At 50.1% G+C, this 20340-nt stretch overlaps 1 protein-coding gene across 5 annotated transcripts in view; it reads right to left on the reverse strand.

Annotated features, from left to right (window-relative positions):
- LOC6587475 overlaps positions 1 to 12865 on the reverse strand; it is a 29022-nt gene extending 16157 nt beyond the window's left edge. For 4 of the 5 annotated variants that reach the window (XM_026984205.1, XM_026984208.1, XM_026984206.1 and 1 more), the window contains exons 1-3: positions 12714 to 12859; positions 3187 to 3370; positions 449 to 2849 (exon numbers count right to left, since the gene is read on the reverse strand). In XM_026984205.1, the coding sequence (XP_026840006.1) occupies positions 449 to 2849; positions 3187 to 3218 (2433 nt within the window). In that variant the 5' untranslated portion in view covers positions 3219 to 3370; positions 12714 to 12859. Of the gene's footprint in view, positions 1 to 448; positions 2850 to 3186; positions 3371 to 12713 lie in introns of all 5 variants that reach the window. The other variant, XM_026984209.1, reaches the window with a different exon arrangement.
- Between the last annotated feature and the right edge of the window lie 7475 nt (positions 12866 to 20340).

Here is a 20340-nt window from a genome sequence, read left to right on the forward strand (position 1 = left end):
TATCTCACAGGCAACAAGGCAACAAGGCAACACAGCAACATAATCAGAATTTATTCCTGCCCCGGCAAGGGCAAATAAAAGTGAAACCCTGCTACGTGCTGAGGTGGAATTCCGGGAAACTTTCGAACTAGGTCAGAGCCCCTCCTGGAACCCCCTTCGTGCTGCACTTCCAGCTCCATTCATTTGCTGCAATCAGACAACATCAAGTAGCATCGCAGATGATTTGATGGGATGACCTTCGCCCACGTTCACGCCCACGCCAACCTTAACGTCAACGCCAACGCTAACGCCAACACCCCCAAGTGCCCCTAAAGTTTCGAATGCGAAGGGATGCCATGGATACCATGGATACCATGGATATCAAGTGGCAGGTAATCAGAAACCGTGTGGCTGTTGCTGCTGGTGGTGGCATGCAACTTTGATTGCCTTCGGGGAGAATTGCACTTACCTCCAAGTGGTTGGGCGTGTATCGTTGGGGCATGGCCGGCAAATGCTTACTGCCATCGTAGCTGGGCGGGCTAAGGGGCCGTCGGTAGCTGGCCGCCTCCTGCAGCAGAGCCTCCTGGGCGGACATGGGCACTGCGCCACCGCCACCGCCGCCCAATTGCGACATGTTGTAGATATCCTCGTAGTCCGCTGCAGCTGCTGCGGCAGCAAAGAGGCGCTGTTGCTTGGACCGTCCATAGGCATCCGGAGTTCGTCGCTCGGCCTGCAGGAGCTGCTGCTGGGTGGGATAGCCGCCTCCGCCTGCGGCCCGCTGCTGCTGTATCAGCTTCGCCATGTATATCTCCCGCTCGCCGTAGATCTCCTCGGCGGCCCGCTGCTGCTGCAGTCGGACAATCTGCTCCTCCATGTCTAGCTGCTGCTGCTGGAACTGCGCCTCCAGATGATCCAGATTGTACTGCTGCTGGGCCTGCTGCAGCTGCAGGGCAGACGATACGTGGCCCGTCCTCGTGTCGTAGATGGCATGATGCTGCTGCTGCTGCGGCTGCTGTGGCTGCTGCTGAGATCGTTGTTGTTGCTGTTGTTGGTGCTGCTGCTGCTGCTGCTGATAAAGCTGCTGCGTGGGCGACATCAGGCGACGACTAGATGACTGCTGCTGCTGCTGCGGCTGCGGCTGTTCGTTGTGCTCCGGCGATGGGGAGGAGTAGCCGCCGTCGTTGGTGCGACGCGGCTTGGGCGGAGCATTGGCGTACAGGGGCTGGGCTCCACCGCCGCCAGTGCTTCCGGCGTTGTCCGAGGACGGCGTCGGCTGTCCCTTGCTGGGCTGCGATTGCAGGGTGTGGATGCCCGAGTCCGAGTTCTCCCCACTGTGGTTGAGGGAGGAACTGACACTCGGCTCCGATTCACCGCTGCTAGGAGCCTGCATCAGACTGGCCGCCGCCAGGGCTCGCACCCACTGCATCATGGCGTCGGCACTCTCCGCCGCCAGCCAGTAGGTTCTCATGTTCTGGTGCTCGCACTTGAAGGCAAACTTGCGGTAGATCTTGTCCTCCGGCAAACAGGCGGACACACGATACGAAGGCAACAGCACCGACCCCAGCAGCTTCTCCTCCTCGGGCCCCTTGTAGTAATACATGCAGTACTCGGCCAGGACGAACCACCGCTTGCGCCACACCTTCAGGCCATCGGAGCCCTGCTTGTGCAGCCAGCCAGACAGAGTGACGGGCGAAGTGGGTGGCCGCTTGGTGATAGGCGACTTGAGAGCCTGACTGGAGCCCGAGCTCTTCTTGCGATCGAGTGGCGCGTGAGTGGGACTCTTGGTAGATGTGGATGAGGACTCTTCGGAGCTGGGAGTCGCCTTGGGCTTCACCGTGGATATCTGGGTCTGACAGGCCTGGTTAACCACGTGTCCGGGATGATTCTGTTGGATGTAGACCGTCCCATGCTCGCTGCCTGGTGTCTGGAGATCTGCTTTATGGCGATGTTGCTGCTGCTGCTGTTGTTGTTGCTGTTGTTGTTGCTGTTGTTGCTGTTGCTGCTGAAGCTGGAGCTGTTGCTGGTGAGCATAAAGCTGCTCCTGGTAGTGCTTCGGCATCTGCGGTTGCTGCTGCTGATGCTGCTGCTGCTGTTGCTGCTGCTGCTGTTGTTGCAGCTTCAACGGACCCTGCGCCGGCTGGTATTGATTCTGCAGATTCAGCGTGGAGGGGGGAGCCCTCTGCTGCTGCTGCTGCTGCTGCTGTTGCAACAATTGCTGCTGCTGTTGCTGCTGCTGCTGAGTAATGGTCGTCATGTTGGACACCATGCTGGGGGACTGACTCATGTGGTAGTGGCCTGTCGGTGGATTGATGGCCTGACGCATAGCAAAGGTTCGCTGCTGCTGGTGGGCCGCCTCGTTCTGGGTGGCCAACTGGGCGTGCATCTTGGCCTGATGCAGCTGCTGGTACTGGGCCTGCAGCGCCGATATCGGATTGTGTCCGGCCATCGCATTGCTGGCCTGCAGCCGCCCCGCCGCCGCCAGGTAGGTGCGCTCCGTGGGCGACTGGTAGATCTGCTCGCCCGTCCCGCCGCTGCTCGAGTATGACTGATGATAGGGTGAGCTGTGGGAGCTGCTCGAAGTGCCGCCGTGGCCGTGCTTTATCAGATGGTGGTGCTTCGACTGCGGCTGCATCTCGATGGGGGAGAGGGGCCCGCCGCCGCTGGAGCTGGTGGCCGTGGGAGATTGCTGATACAACGCTTGGTGGTAGATCGCCGCCGGCGAATGTGTGGCCGTGCGGTAGTCCATGAGATTCGTTTGGTAGGCCAGCGGCAGCTTTTTCTGCTGCTGGGCGAGTATGGCCGCCTCCTGCAGCTGCTGCAACTTCTTGGCGTCCATGGTGCCGGCCGTGAAGAGCGGTGGCGCCTCCAACCTGCAATGAGAGAAAAAACCAAGCCGTTAAAAACTTTGACTGCATGTGTGTTTGGTGCCGGGGCAGGCGTAGAGCTGTAGAGCCGTAGAGCTGTAAAGCCGTAAAGCCGCGGCTGGGCCCTGCAATTTCGCTGAACGGAAACCCCATCATCGGAAGGCAGGTGCACTTGCTTGTCGCGTAATTGACCGTAATTGATTAACTGCAGTCCCAGCCACAGGCACAGACAATGACGCTGACGCTGCTGGGGCCGCAGACACACGGCTGACCTTGCCGTGCCGTGCCGTGCCGTACCGCAGTTTCGCAGTTTTCTCAGGGGGAGAACAGTACGAATACTCACCAATCCCACAGCTGATAGATGCAGCCAAACATTTTTGCACTTTTAGTCCCGCGTTTGCGTTTGCGTTTGCGTTAATTCAATTAATATCTTTAATTGGCCTTATTCCAGCTTTCGATTTGCGTCGATTGAATTGCACTAATTTCTTTACCGGTTCCCGTTCCCTCCTTCGCCTGTGCTTTTTATTCTAAGGATGGGTTTTGATTTTATTATTTGATTGGATGCGAAAAACTCAATTAAAACTTTTCCCCAATTGAATGGTTTCACAGTCTTTTTGTCGCGTATTTCCCCCGTGTGATATGTGGTGGGATATTTGCCTTGGTTTGTATGGCATTTTGGGTTCTTGGTGGCACTGCGAAAGCTGCGAAAATCGCGAAATGCATCTGCCGCCTGGCGGCAAATGGAAACTGTGAGAACGTGTCTATTTTTATTGGGGCATACCGCAGATTTAGTCGTCGCGGGCAAAGGAAAAACGTTTCGGCCAAAGGCTCACAAGCGAAAGCGAAACGACGAGAACGACCCACAGAGAAAGCGAAGAGAGAAAAGCGGAGAGGATGGCCAACAAGAGAACCGGAGAGGACGGCCAAGAGAGGAAGAGAACCACAGAGAGAAGGAAAATGTAAAAGAAAATTCTAACCATTTATTGGAATGAATTTTCCGATTCAATTACGAGTATATTTCCGGTTGCCATATTCAATTGGGAATCTCCGTGCTTTCTCCATCAAGAACATAAAAGAAAATAAAACATCTCCAAGGAGAAAATTAATTTCCATTGAAAATACCCGTTAAATCGCACACGGAATCGGGTTTAATGCCATTATCCAACTTCAGATGCGACCCCCTAGCCAGCCGACAACGGCAGGTCGTATACGTAATCGTAACACTCGATAATTGCGTTATCGAATGCCAGTTTTAATACAATTTAACGTTGACTGTTATGAAATTAATATGCGGATGGATAGCTGCATCTGCAATGGGCCATCGCTTCGAATCCATTGGCCAAATGAATTATAGATTTTCCTGGTTCGCATACACATGTAGGTGTGTGTCATGTGTGTATACATGTGTGCGTGTATGCAGAGCAGGGCACAGAAAGATACAGGGAATGGGAATGAATGGGAATGGCCGCCCCATGTTCATGCCTGTCCTGTCCCGTCGTGGCATGCCCCCTCCATTCCCGAGCCCTGTCTGGGCTCCGGCACAAGGCATATCCCTTACAACGACAACAGCCATCGAACTTGGCTCAAACAACGACGACGTTTGTGCATTAAAAGCAAAGTCCTGTTGAAAATGTAGCACAATAAATAAGCAATTGATCTCTCAGCGTTAACGGCAGCCACTGTTCTCCTTTCCCTCATGTGTGTACGTGTGTGTGTTAGCTGGATTTTATCGAAGACTTGCCCATTAGTTAGTTAAGGGGGGTGAGAGGGGAGGTGCAGACCTAGACCTAGACCATTTCACGCTACAATCAACTTTGGACAAACAATTTTATAATTGCCTTCCAGCCGGGCCACAATTTGTATGGCTTTCAATTAACGCCCGGGCATGGCCAAAAGCGCAATCGTTGAAAGAAAGCAAGCAAGAGACGTGGCCAGGAGCCAGGAGCCAGCAGCCAGCAGCCAGGCGAACAGGAGCCAAGAGCAGAATGTACAATAAAATATTGGCATCGGAGTAACAATACAAAATCAATACCGATTAAACGACAAGCAGCCACGTAGTCGAGTCCGACAGTCCGACAGTCTGCCGTTCTGGCGTTCTGCCCAGGACTCCGATGGCAGGGCATGGAACGGCTTGGCTCTGGTTTTTTTTTATTTATTTATGCGGGCGGTGGGGCTACACTTCTTGATGTTGCAACATTGACGGCCCCACCCGCTCGCTCTCCCCACTGACAGACGCCGCTAATGTGAGCATGAAAAATTACCGCAAAAATATTTTATGCACACAACAAGAAAGGCAGATGGAGATGAATCCTGCCCCGAGAATATGCCAAAAAATATGTGCATATAAATGGCCCACATACCCACAACACACAATCCACAATACATAGTGGATGATTACAGCGAAAGATGATATATGTAGCGGCAGTGTGTATATCTGGCACAAAGCCAGACCCAACAATAATGCTGATGATGACTGGGGATGCGATGGGATGCGATGTGATGGTAATCATGCTGATGGCGATAATGATATTTATATAACAAATTATAATAGAGCCGATTAGAGGTCATCTCTCGCTCTCCCCATGATGTAGTTTGTGTTTACATTACAGCCCAGCAGTCCAGCAGCCCAGCATGCAGCATTTTCGCTTTTATTTCAATTGTTTTGGATCCAGACCTCGACTCAATTTCAAATATTTGAAAGCTGTCCGAAATATGGAAATGATAATGACGCGAAACTAGTTCGGTCGGATTTGATTCATTGACTGCCATTCGTGATTGGCAGATGGAACATTTTCTGGACAGCAATTTTCCATAATATCGCGCATACGCAGTGTGGAATGCGGTGCTGTTGGCAGGCGGGCAGGCCTTAGTAGGAATTCCATTATTGTTTGATGGCCCTGTGATATCTATAATTAAATTTTCAGGTCATGTCCCATCAAAAGGGTTAATTTCTCTGTCGAAAATCGTCCGAAAGTATATTGATTGAGGTCTAAATACGAACGCGAATAATAGCCAGCTTTAAAGCGTCCTCGTAGACGTCCTCTGATGGCATTACCTCAGTCGCGTTGGGGTGTAAGTGCTTGCTACATATGCAACAGACTGTCGCCCGCGATTGTGGGTACAATTATGGATTCCGTATGGACAGCCACCTGCCAGCTACCCCGTAATCGCGGCCGCGGACTGGCCGCAATGACGTCATTACGAATGGCGGCAAGTGCCACTCAGGGCCAAGAGGGACGTCGTCTACCAGCCACTCAACGAGTCATTTCAGTTCAGAGCTTGAATGAGAAGAGCCTGGCCCACGAACTGGCCAACTTAATTAGTATTGAGACCCGCCCGCTGCTCTCCTTGGGGCTTGGACTCTTGTAATACGTTAAGTGCAATTATAAATAGTCATCAAGCAAAGAATCCAAGTAGTTAAGGCGGCAGCAAAAGAAGTGGGACAATAAATAATGTGAGAAAAGTACAGCAGCAGCAGGGGGAAGGAGGAAAATCAATAAACAGGAAAAGCAAAAGCAAAAGCAGAGTCAGAAGCAGCTAAGGAAGAGGCAGGCAAAAGCGACCCAGAACACAGGCAAATATTTGAAGGCGTTGCTGAAAGTGTGACAAAGTTGGGAATGGAGAAAAGTGGCCCAGGCACACAAACACACACACATAGATACACAGAGAGAGAGAGAGAGAGAGAGACAGAGAGAGTGTGAGAGTGGCAGATACAGATACAAAGCGACTAAGAAATAAGTCCTTGTAGTTTTGGTCCCATTTTCTTGAAAGCCCCTGGGGTATTTGGCACATCATGACCTTGCCAGTCCTTTTTGATGAGTTGTCAATGGGAGCAAAGGGCCCAAAGGAACAGGAAAGGCAGGAACTGGTAAGATAAGTATTTTGGGGCAAGAGTGTTGCATAATATTTGCCCGAGGCCGTAATAGCCTGCAATTTCACACACACACACACACACACGATTTACACTCAATTTCTCGGATAGACGATTTTCATCTCATTTATTGTATCGTGTAATTTACATTTCGAAAAACAATTGGAGGCAATTAAAAGCGAATCAATCATTAAATTGAGTACAATATGCGTGGGTGTGTGTGGGGGATAACTTTTAATCGCATTCGACTGCAATCTGTTTTTGCGGTGCACCACGCGGTGGAGTGGGACTGAAAATTGATGCTACCATGGGGCCATAACTCGATTGACTTGCCCCTTAAGCCCGTTGTATCTGTTACCTGCATTCGGAAACTGAATTTGGGATCAAAGTTTTCTAAAACTCTGCCAAAATCGAGCACTTTGTAAGCACTTTTGTAGGCAACATTTTGTTTAAATAACATTTATGGCCAGCAGCAGTAGCAAAAGCAATTCAAACTTGCAACACACTTGATTTGCCAGACAGTACGAGTACCCATACACGCATGCTTTTGAGGGCAGGAACAACAGGCAACGGTTGACGGTTGACGGTTGACGGTTCAACCTCCCTTCACCTCTCCGGCTCTGGCTCTGGCTCTGGCTCTGACTCGGGGCCGAAACAACAGCCAAACATGCCGAGAAGGAGGTTCTGACAACAAAGCATAAATATTCATGGGAATAGTTAGAATCAGAGAGAGAGGGAGAGAGAGGGAGAGGAAGCGAGCGAGAGATGCCCATGGACAGATGCCTCAATAGAGGAGCATGTGTATGTGGGTCCATCTGTATGTATCTGCGTCAACTTCCGCCCAGAATGACACTTGATGATGAAGATTTTGTTGCTTTCACTTTACCCGCTCCCGCTCCCGCTCCTGTTCCCCGTTCTCGTTGCTGTGGGTCTGTGGGGCTGTGTTGCTGTTATCCTCACAGCCGGCTGACTTGATTGGCATAGACGGCAGACGAGTATAGAGACATGCATGCATCATAGTGGGTGGATGGATATGTTGGGGCAATACTTTTTATCTCCATCCATTCCGGCGTCAAGAGCCTGGGGCACGTGCTGTGTCGGTGGCTGTGGCGGCGGCAGACGACAAAAGGAGCAACGAGAGCAATCGGAGAGGTGCAGAGGTGTCAATGCAGCTGGCAGCCAAAATGGCAAACAGCAGCTGTCAGGCGAAGGCAGGAGGCTCCTCCATTAGGCACGCTCTTGGGTGATTATCGTACGAATAGGCATACCTATGAGCACACACATGAGCAGAGGAGGCACACAAATTGAGTAAGCCAGATGAAGCCAAAGTTCAGCATTAGAGAAGACTCTTAGAAGGATGAAGCAGAGCGAGAGAGCGCTAAGGAGGAGGCTGGCTAAGTCGTTGTCGTTGGAGAAAATGTCATCAAGCCATCAGCAGGAGGCTGCCATGGATCCATGGATCTGCCTAGGCATTCGCTAATGCTCGCTTTCATTGGCGCCTGGCAAAAGTTAAAAATTCAAATCAAGGCAAGGACATGGTGCACACGCACACACACACACACCGACACTGGGGCATGGGCAAAGAGTTTATCAGGGAAACATGAGTGATGGCAATGGCGGCTGTCATTCATGTTGCATACTAATTTAAATACTTTGCACGCGCAGGAGCAGCCTTCAGAGGCGGAGGCATACAGGGATACAGTGATACTGGGATACAGGGACACGGGGGCAAGGACAGTGCCAGTGCCAGCAGCAGTGCCAGTGCCAGTAAAGGAAGGAGGCAACACACACACCATCACGATCACACATGCGGTGCTGTTACCCATTTCCGCTTCTGGCAGCAGCAGCACAAAAGCCACTCCATCCCGTCAGCCCGTCAGCCCGTCATCCCGCCCCATGCCTTCAGGATGTGTGCCATGTTTATAGCCCCCACTCGCTCTCGCTCTCTCTCTCTCTCTCTCCTTTGCTGGGTATATCTGTCTATCTCTACCTTCTTTTCTCCCTCGTCCTCGCCCTCGCCCTCGCCCCGCCCTCTCTGGTTGTATGGAAACAAAGACAAGCAAAAATATTTTGCCGTTTTTAGTTGTCGCAAAAGTTTGCCCTGTGTTTGTGCTCGTTTGGATGTATGTATCTGTGGGAGTGGTACTAGACACGTGTGTGTGTGTGTGTTTAAGAGCTTTTGTTTATTGTGTATTTGTTTGGCATTTTCTTGCTGTCCGAAAAGAACGAGAGGTAACGAGAGATGGCCAAAAATGGGAACAAAGCACATCGAATGCCATGGGGAGAAATTACCCGAGAGTCGGCGGAGCAGGGTAGGGGTATAATTTTTATTATTGTTTTCCGCTCTTCCTAATCCAAATTACATTTTCAATCAGTATAGAATGGCACTCCACTATAACGAAGTGGGCACCCATTCTAGGTTTCTGTAAATTAAAGTACGGACACTATGAAACCCAGTCATAGATTGGGGATCCTAGAGTTATGGTTCGGCACAGAAATAACACACTCTTCAGACAAAGCACTTTCTGGCCTCTTCCATGGGTATTCATCGACCCATCGTGCAGCCGTTCCTCCTAATATCCAGCTTTGCCTTGTGGAATTTTTGTTTTTATTTGTTTTGTGTGGCTCGTACATATATTTGGGTCTGGCTGCCTGGAGGGGACGACGTCCATTGTATATACATAAATGCAAATTGTTATTGATTATGCTCCACATAAAACTATAAAAGACATACCAACTGTCACACACACCCATTGTGATCCACATTCCCATTCCCGGAGAATTACAGCCACATGCCGTTTGAACATTCTAGGATTTTGTTGTGCTCGAGGGTATGGGGGCCTTCCGTGTGTGCCATAATAAATTTTAAACATTTGCAATTTTTGACCCAGAACCTTTGCTGTTCCCCTTTTGGTCCCGGCAACAGTCCCTGAAGGGAATTTATGTTGAACAAATTCAATGCAATACGAATCGTAAGTATCGAGGAAGCAGACAGGCCAAGACAAACTATTTTCATTTGCACGCCAGTTTAGGCAGTAAACTGAAATATTACACATACGCCACGACAGCCAGAACGGCCCCATACTCGTAGAGGCAGTCGTAGTCGTACTCCTATAACCATAAATTCATTTTCAAATGCACTTTGACTGCTTGACTTTCCGCTCAGCCGAAGACGAAGCCGAAAGTTGAGCCCCTCTGGGAGTATCCAGGGTCATATATTATACAAGAGACAAAGACAGAGACAGAGACAGAGACAGACAGAGCGAACAGGGAACAGGTTGGTGGAAAAGAGATGGCGTGAATCGACAGCAGGAGCCTGTCATGCAGAGTTTGGCAAACAGTTTGCTTGCGGCTGCAAAACTCAAACAGTTTAGCAGAAACTTTTGCCACTGACATTTGCCCCGACAGCAGAAGTTGCCGCACAGCGCACAGCCAGCCCATGGGGCAGGGAGGCCTCCACGCCTCCACGCCCTCGTGGCTCCCCAATCCCCAATCGGTGACGCAGATACATAATGACTTTTGTAATTACTCCCCGATCCTCTCTGCCACTTGCTCCGCCATGCAATTACCTGCTGAATCGGCGGCTGTCCAACTTTTAATTGCTGATGCATGCAAAATCCAAAATCAGCGAAATCCGAGGAGCAGGCACTACAACAAACCGCAAAACACGCACCAAATTAAGTGCTCTACTCGTATCTGGGGGCTCCTACCTAGTAAATACGACTCTAAGAAGTAGGTTGTGCCAGAAGAGAGAGACATCCCCCTGAGTGGTTCAGGTGATTGCAGTTTCGTGCACTTCACGTGACGCGTGCAAATCTAATTTTACATTTAACTCGAGGAGCATGAGAAAATTGCGGAATGAATGAGGCGTGGCAGCAGGCCGCCAAATGCAAAAACTGTAAGTCTCTGCCCCGCTCTGCTCTGCTCTGCTCTCTGCTTTGCTTTGCTTTGCTTTTTGCTGCCACAAAATTAGGCAAGGCCATTATGAAATTATGAAAATGATGAAATTATGAAAATTGAAATGTGGCAGCCTCCGCTCTGCCAAAGCATGTGAAAAAGTGGAAAGAGAGCGGGACAGAGAGGGAGAGAGATTGCTGTGAAGATGTGGAAATTGATGGGGAAATGGGCAAGAGTGAAGGAAATTCAGTTTCACTCGTATTCCAGCTCATAAATTATTAAAATTCTGTGCAATACAATTACATATTCGCATGCGGGGATTAATTTTCTTGGAAATCATTTGCGTATAGATACAAAATTCATGTATATCTGGCAATAAGCAATAAGCTGCAGTCTTTTGCCAAATGAGGTCACAATGCGAATAAATACTGAAGCCAATCTTTTCCCAAAGGATCCAAAGTCAAAGTCTAATATTCATTTGAAGCTGGAACCGCTTCTGTTGCTGTTTTTCTACCCAAAGAGGCTTAAATAAAAACTTGCATTAAAAGCCAAGGCTCACAGAGTTTCTTAACTTTTGAGCCACTCACAGGTGGACTCTGGAAACTTTCGTGAAACTTGCAAGCCCCAAAACGAGGGCCACAAAACACCAAAAGCCGGGGTAGAGGTTGAGGCAGAGTGCGCTCATATTTCCATTCCCAGGCTACATCTCTGGCCACATTCGGATCCATGGGAGCGATATCGAGGGGACTTTAATTAAATAAACCGTAGTAAACCGCTGGACGGGCTTTTCATTCAATTTGCCATCGAATCCGGCCGCACTGCCGCTGCCACTGCCGCTGTACACCATGGCCGGTCCATGCCGGGTCGGGCCGCCAGTCAACACAACTTTTACGAGCGCCAATTAGTCGAATTAATGCTTAAATTTGATTTGTATTAAGCGCTCGAACAGTTGTGCCTAGTGTCTGTCCGGCTGCCCACCCATGTGCATCATGGCAATCTAGGAACAAGTGGGGCACACACACGATGTCCTTGCCAGCGCAATGTTGTTGCCGTCTCGTTAATATGCATGAGACAGCCCTGGAATGGCGAATATGTAGATACATTTTTTAAATAACTTATTCATTAGATACGAGGCGGGCCGACAAGTATAGGAACAGAAGCAGGCAGACCGCTCCTCCAAGACTGGGTGCGTGGGCGTAGGTGTGTGTGTGTGTGTGTGTGTGTGTGTGTGTGTGTGTGGCAGGATAAATTATTCGCTTTCAGGCATAACAAATTGCTTTAAAAAGGAGCCCAGCCGAGCCGAGCCGCCAACAAAGCTGCCAAAGATAGCACAACTTGGCAACAATTTAGTTGCCTTTTGTCCTCGTTGTTGCCACATTCTGCAGGTGCTGCTTTGTGCTTCCGACACAGCCCATGACACACACACCCAGAGACAGGCCCACTCATGTGTGTGGCGGGGGCGCGCGAGTCGCAGTCGCCCAAAAAAAGGACTCGCAAACAGCAAAGAGATGGAAAGAAAGATAGAGGGCACAAGATGAAAAAGTGTTACTTTGTGTCAAAAGGAAAGGCGCGTAGGAGGCGCTCAGAGCCTGATGAGGGCCCCAGCACACGGAGCAGTCGCCAAACTTTAGTGTCTGTGCCCAGTGGACGATGAAAACGTGAAGCAAAGGTGGACACGGACACGGACACGGGGCGAGCCCCAGCACAGGCACAGGCACAGGCACAAACACTGTGGGCTCGGCTGCCACATCTCGGCAGCTACGATTGCGACTGGGACTCCGAGGACGAGGACGAGGACGAGGACGATGACGACGAGCAGGGTCTTCGGGAGTCGCTCCGTTTCTGGCACATAATCATTTACATAATATACGTGAGCACAATCAGCACAGCCACAACCACAACGAACAGCCAGAGGAGGAACAACACAGCGACCAAAGCAAAGCACTGCCAGGATAATTTCACTCTCACAGGACGCGTTTTTTTTTTTTGTTGTTGCGTTTTTTGCTTTTTTGGGGATTATATGTGTGTTCGAGTGCGAGTATATACAAAAATATTGTTTCGTTTATATAACGTCGGCGCGCACATTTTCTAATTCATTTTACTTTTAGGATTTCGCGTGGCTCTCGATGTGGAGCCTCTGCCTCTGCCGCTGGCTCTCCAAGCCCCCAGCACCACCGCCGCCCCCTCGAACCCAACGGTTTTGCGTTGCCAACTGAGCGACGTGTGAGCGCGCGCGTTCTGCCAACGTTCTGCCGCGTTCTGTTTCTGGCCAAGTTCGTGGGGAGACTGAAGAAAATGGTTGCGACCACGTTTCGTTCGGCAAAAGGACACACAGCCCAGCACAGGGCCAGGGGGCCAGTGTGGGGGTATGACTCGAGTGAAAGCTGCACTTCGGGAAAGCTCGGCGAAAGCTTCGTGGGTTGCTTGAACAGTTGGCAGGAGCCTGCCTCGTCCCGGCGTGAAATGAGCTTTCTTTCTGTATAGTTTCACTCGAGAGAAAGCTCTGGCACCCACCTGGCCCCCACCTGGCCCCCACCTGGCCCCTCAACGCTTGTTGTTCTCCTGCTTATGCCAAAAACGCATCAAAGGTGAAGCTTTTATTTCTAATTTAGTCAAAGCAACTACGGAAAAAGTATCTCCAGCAGCCGCATAAAAATGAATTACGGACAGAGATACCCATTCTCGTACAAAGTTTCAGTTTCTGTAGTCTCCAGTCGCGCCAAAAATCGCTTGGGGCGACTTTTCGGATGAGCTCTCTGTGTTTTTTTGGGTCTTTTGGGGGTTTTTGGGGGTTTTTTGGGGGGGGGGGGGGTAAGCGCGTGCGAGGTCATAAAATCGGTGTTAATATTAATAATCTAGGCCCTAACTCGTGCCCGTCTAGTTGTCGGATGTCTGGTGTCTGGATTGTCTGCTTTAATTATCATCGGAGCGCATGCGAGGCCAATTAACCGAACCAAACTGAACCGAACCGAACCTCTAGTGGGGCTAATAACTCAAAGCCGACAACTCACCTTTGGGGTTATGTGTGCGTGTGTGTGTGAGCCAATCAGTTCAGGCGCTGCTGCTCCGTGGCCCAGCCATCATCGAGAACTGCAAAGAGAGTCCAAAGAAGAAAGAGATTCATTAGTATGCAGCCGCAGTAGAGTTCGAAGGGGAGCAGCCACCAGCCACCAGCCAAGAGCCGAGAAATCGTGTAAAAAACGCGTATGTCAATTAAAAGCCTATAACAAAGCAACAACTGAGGCCCCAGCCGACAAACGCTACACGGATGGGTACACGGATGGAAACACGGATGGATACACGTTGGATACACGACGAGAACCTCTGGCCAAGAGGCACAAATCAGCTCTGGGGCCTCAAATCGTTGCACGCAAATGCAAAGCGATAGGCGGCCAGGGAAGGGGAGTGGCAATGGGAATGGATTTGGAATTGGAATTGGAAGTTGAAAGTTGGGTGAGGAAAAGCCAGCGCACACATCAGGCAAAGGCCTTACCTTGCCCACTTACCCACACAAGTCACGTGCTGGCAAAAACGACAAAACACGCGCTGCCAATGCGCCGCACATGGAGTGGAGTATGGAGTATGGAGTACAGAGTGGATCGGTATGCTCCGACTTGTATGGGGCGAAGGGGGAACTCTCGGATTCGAGATGGCCATAAAAATGCATTTACCTTTTGGTGTTTGCTCCCACAGCGAGTGGGGACCGGGGGGGAGTGGCCAAGAGGAGCACTGCATTGAATAACCAAACGGAAAGGGAAATATGGTTTGGTCATTTGAATGCCTGAACCAATTGGGAGAACCAATTTTATTCATGGATATGTAAATCTAAGAATGGAAATTTGTCGAGTAATTTAACGGAAGAATTAAGGAAAGGAAGTAATCGAATCAACGAACGGAAATGTGTGTTGTTGAAATGCAAATTGGGTCAAAGTCAAGTTAATAAAGTTCAGGAATCATGGAATTTGGACGGGCTGCCATGACATCTGGCAAATATAATTGAAACACTTCCCCCTGAACTTTCACAGGCAATTATCCTGAGGTCAGGCTTGGGCTTCAATTACTTGTTGGGTGCCTCCGTGCAGTGGCAGTGTGGCAGTGTGGCAGTGGGTGTGTCTGTCTGTCTGTCTGTCTGTCTGCTTGTGGAATTGGAAACAATTAGCAGCAGAGTGTGCAGGAGATTTAGAGCGGAATGTCATAGCCCTAATTGCCCAAGAGCACATAAGCACACACAGAGAGGGTGCGAGCAGAGGGGAGGTGCAAAATTTAATGCCGGAGACATGCAAAAATTACACATCCTCAATTGCAGGAGCCAGACATCGTTGTCAGCCTCTCACACAAAAGCCCCCAAATTCAATAAACAAGGCGCTCGTGCGGGCCAGGACACCGACACGGACACGGACACCGACACGGACACACTCATTTGCCTCCTCCAGCCTACTGCTGGGGCCGGTGTGTGCAACGAGGCGTGCTGAGGTCTCTCGAGGGGATCTCGGAGTTCTAGTTCGAGTTCGAGTTGGAGACAATGTCGGATATGTGCGGGCGAGAGGCAGAAACAGCTTAGGCGCAAAACAAAATCAATTGCAGTTTCACAGTCCTGTCCGCAGCCCCTTGCCAACACCCCCCAAAAAGTAGGCAATATAAATTTGCCCACAGCTGCCATGCGTCTCCCACACACACACACACACACACACACACAGACTGGTGCACACATTAAGCCATTACTCTGCGCAGTGTCCAATGGCCAGTGTCCAGTGGCCAGAAAACGACGACAGAAACACCAACAACATTCATCCTGGCGGATTTTGGCCAAACCCCTGCGTGCTGGGCTGCAAATTCAATTCAAATCTACACAATGCCCACATGCGTGGGTTAAGCCATCAATTGCCACGTACGCCACTCTCTTCCGCATCCGCATCCCAGCCTCTCCTATTCTGTCCTATCCTCTCCTTTCCGCTCCTCTGGTGCACTGAAGTGTGAGACCAGCGCCTGCACTCCACTGCCACGCTCCATTGAACGGCCACATCCACATCGCAACCAAACGCAGAACGTATTTTGCCAATTACACATCGACCACCTTTGACAGTCCTGAAGGCCTGGAGAGCAGGGCGCCAGAGCAGGGGCAGCGCTGCGGATCTCAAGGTGGAAAATGGATGCTCGAAAACAATGGAGACTGATTTAATGATGCCACCGCCTGGACAGTTGGTAAGCTGATTCAATTAATGCATTTGCATCTCCTATGGAATGGCTTTTGGGTTTGTAGTACACTATGTTTGTGGCATCGACAAGAAAGCTAATTTATCACCACAGACTTTGGATGTACTTTAAGTAATTCAATTGGAATCCACCTCTAGTTCGGCAAGCCATTTCTCTACAGTCTTAAATAGTATTTAAACAGATTTTCAGGGAATTTGGAAGACTCTTGTCCATCCAATATTCAACAGTTTGCACAGCTGTCATAAGCGGAGCTTGGTCCTTCAACCCCCGCCAGCAGGCTGGCCGCAAAGTTCGTTGAACCCCTTCTTCCTCTTTCCTGGCTGTCGATGCGGCGCCGCCTAATGCATAATTAAGTGTGTGCCAGTGTGCGTTTTGTGTGTCTTTGAGAGAGAGGGAGAGGGAGAGGGAGAGAGGGGTTCAAGTATGCGTGTAACTGACGCCGCTGCTGGAGCTGCACCTTGTTGTTGTGGCAGCAGTGCCAGTGCAGCATGCAATTTACTGACACACTTAAAAGGGGTCCCGGTCCCAGGCCCCAGTCCCCAGTCCCCAGTCCTTCCCCTCCAGTGCACACAACTCTTAAAGCTGCAATCTCCGCGGCGATTCATTTAAAGGCCGTAAATGCCAGAGTCACGTTCGCTGGAGTCGCCGGCAAACCGCAAGCATCTGCTTTTCACATTTGACATTTACCAATGCGCCACCATTCCGTTTGCGATGTCATCGGCGGTTAACTATGCAGCAGGGGCAGGGGCAGGGGCAGGGCCAGGGGGCAGCTTCAGCGGCACTGGGCCCAACGGCGGTAAATGGATGGCTGGAGATTTGCGTTCACAAATCGCGCTTGACTTCCGTTCAACGTTCCGTTGATTTGCACCCGTCGCAGAGGCAGCGGCAGAGGCAGAGGCAGCGGCAGAGGCACAGTCACTGCCGCAGGGCATGCTTGTACTCGTACATGCATTACACAGTTACTCAGTGCTTTCGTTGGATTGATTTGTACCCCAGCTGCGGTTACGATTTTCTTCTCCCCATCAATCAGAGGCTGCAACATCATTTGCCTCATTATGCACAACAGCCACAGCAATAGCAACACAACAGCAGCAGAAAGCGCAACAACGAGGAGAAGCCACTCTTTAAAGTGGGTCAAAAGGTGATTTCCCCGCGCCTAAGACACTTTTTGTGCCGTTTGGCAAATTTCCAGCAGCGTCAAGGTTTTGTGGTTTGTGTGACAGAATCATTTGGTTGTGAAAATGCCAATTCCGAGTTTCCCATCATCGGCATCGGCATCGCCATCGCCACCATCACACCATCAGTATTCAGCAGTTCCTCCGATCCGATCCGATCCGTTGCAATCTTTTGGCTACCGGCTAAATTTCCATGGCAGGGGGCAACAACAATCGCTCTAAACTTGAACTTGATCTTGAAAAAACAAAAAACAAAAGCAAAACGCCTGGTTCCATATGCCTGGCCATGCATGCACTCATACGCCTATTCTCGCTCCACCCGATTATATCATATTTTCCTACGCATTTCCACTCCACTTAATAACAAATTATCTGCAGGGGCACTGCCACACTGTGTACTGTGTATCGTATACTGTCTACTGTGTGGCAGTGGCACTGCCAGTCGCGTGTTGTGTTTTGTGTTTTGTGTTTTGTGTTTTGTCTGTGCTGCGAGTGGATTTGGATTTTTGGTTCGTATCTTTTCAGCGCAGCTAAATGCTTCACGTCTGTGCGCTGTTGCATGTCGCCTCATTGTTGTTGCTGTCTGCAGTTTAGTTGTTGTTTTTTCTGCCTTTTTTGTTGGTGTGTATGTTAGCCGAACAAGCGCATAATTAGAGCGCTCAAAGTCGCGTAACACCCGTCCAAATGCCGGCAACTTGGCAGCCACATCGAGTGCTGCCAAATGAGCAGCCGTTTAGTCCGGATCGGAATGTACACATTTGTGTATGTGGATGTTAGTTGTTCTACCAGTACCAGAGGGTATTAGTGGGTATAATCCAGCTCCCAATTGCCAAAAATATTATGTTCCATGGTACATATGTACATCCTTCCATAGAGTTCTCGAATATTTGTCCATTTATCAGATATCTATGAAGAAAACCCGGCTAATATTTATCGAAAATTCCATTCCTTTTCCAGGGTACTCCCACATTCGGAACCATCTAAGCCTCAGCTTCCTCTTTTGCCTTAGTTTTTTTTGCATTTACAATTAGGTTTTTTTTTGCAGTCAGAAGGTTTTTTATGTTCATTTTGCAGCTTTCCATTTCAATGAACGGAATGGAATGACATTTTATGCGGGACACAACAACAGCAGCAGCAAGCCGCATAATAGCTACAGTAAAAACGCGAACTGTTGACAGCCTGGCCACGATCTCGGCCAGGTTTTTCAGTGGAAAAGTCTCACATTGTTTTTGGCGCAATTGCGCAATTGATTGGCTTTGCACCTGCGGAGGCTGCAAGCTCGGAGCAGGCTTGATCGAATCGATCGGGTTCGACGATCGTGCCGGCCAATTTTGTTGTCTAGCCAGATCGCTGGCCGTGGCTGCGGCTGCTCTCACCTGACTGATGCCTCGGCCATAGTCGTATAATGCTGGCAATTCCGTTACGAGTATTTCTATCTGCCACGCTTCATTAAGCAATTTCCCGCTCGATCAGCACATTTTGTCTTGGCTTGTACTCGTATTACCAACTCCTCTGCCCTGCCCTGCCCTGCCCTGCCCTGCCCTGCTCTGCCTGTCTCTTGCCAGCGTGGCATCAGCAGAGTGCTCGTAATACTCGTAATCAGCGTTTTCCAACATTATATCTATGGCAGCACTTTCAGTTGTCTTGGAGTCCGGGGGCAAGTAGACAAGTAGCCCGCTTATCAGCTGGCTGGCTGGGCTGCCCCCTTCAAGTGCCCCGAAATCACGTTGCAAAATGCAAGAGACAAATTTGTTGAACAGCGCCCATGCCGGGCCAGACCAGGCCAAGAGAGAGGGCCAATTCCATTGCAGCTGGCTTTTCGGGGGAAAATTGCATTGCCAAATCGTTGAATGGGAGCCGGAGCCGGAGCCGCAGCCGGAGAAGGCGGAGGCAGGAGGCAGGAGGCAGTAGCACTTGGTGGCACTTGTCTGGAACTCAATGCTGCCATTTGTCATGCGATGCCGCTTTTCCCACTCAACTCGACTCGCAGTCGCAGTCGCAGCACGCTGCCCTGGCAATTGCAATTGCAATTGCAATTGGCGTTGGCATTTGGGTAATTTTAATGAGCGGCGCTTGTAAGAATTTGCGACAATTTGACAGCAAATTGCTAGAGCAGCAGCAGCAGCAGCCCAGAGAAACGAGGGGCAGACAGAGACAAGAGCAGCTGCTGGAGTGTCTGCTTAGCACAATTTTACAGCACATTTGTGTCAACATTTTCTACTTGCAACATTTGTGATGCGCTTATCAGTCCAGAGTCGAGAGCCGAGAGCCGAGAGCCGAGAGTCTAGAATGTGGGGCAGCCTGATAAGCAGAACAAAATATTTGAAATGAGGCAATAAATTGATTCAATTTACCCGAATAAATCAACCAAAATGATGTCGACCAAACAACTTAATAATGATCCAGCGCCACCGTCACGACAGTCCCGCTACCCCGGCCACAAAGTGCTCCAAACATTTAGTCAGGCGACGCAGTGCGGACCCCACCTCAGGCCATGGCTCCAGGCCTCATAGCCCATTCCCCATTCCCTTTGCCAGTTTATGCGCTTGGCCAGTAAACAGTCGAGAGACGACAGTCGTCCACAGTGTCTATGGGGCTCCGAGGCTAACCGAACGACCAGGCCAACCGCAACTGTTACAATTTGCTTAAAGTGCTCGCCCTCTCCCTCTCTCTGCCCTGCCAGCAATGATATGGCGGGGTGTGGTGGTGCCACAGAACCCCAAATGAATCGATCAAACTTCTGGGCCCCCGTTCTGTGCAACTGCATTGATTTGTGCAACTGCTTTAATGTGAACTCGGGGCTGGAATTTCGCCTCCCCCTCAGGCTCTGGCTCATAAACGCACATCCCATTTGGGCACTCGCCCCCCTACGAGGGAGCCCTTCCACTCCATCCATACCAAATCAGACCGATTCGATACGATTCAGGCATCGAATCGAGACGAATTTTATTCATGGCGCATTTGGTATAAACGGCGTTTACATATTGAAATCTCAAATATAAAATTTGAAATGTGGAAATCTCTGCAAATGGAAAGTCGCAGCACACACACACACACACACACACACACACGCACGTGTGTGTGTGTATCTGTGGCATTCCCATGTGTGCCGAAGGGTTTTGGGCTTATAAACTTGTTGTAAAACTCATAAAATACGACGAGTGGAGAGAGAAAATAAAATGAGATGAAAGAAAGAAATTTAGTCTGTCATACAACGAAGATGAGATGCACTGTGTAGAGCATATCTTGATATGGGGATTCCAGCATTGACTTTGCTTTTGATTTCGTGGATAAGCTGTTCCCAACAGGGTTGCACAGGAACTGCAACAATGTGCTGGAG

The sequence above is a fragment of the Drosophila persimilis genome, unplaced genomic scaffold (genome assembly GCF_003286085.1).
Source record: "Drosophila persimilis strain 14011-0111.01,24,50 unplaced genomic scaffold, DperRS2 tig00000000-arrow-pilon, whole genome shotgun sequence".
In the NCBI taxonomy this organism is placed as follows: domain Eukaryota; kingdom Metazoa; phylum Arthropoda; class Insecta; order Diptera; family Drosophilidae; genus Drosophila; species Drosophila persimilis.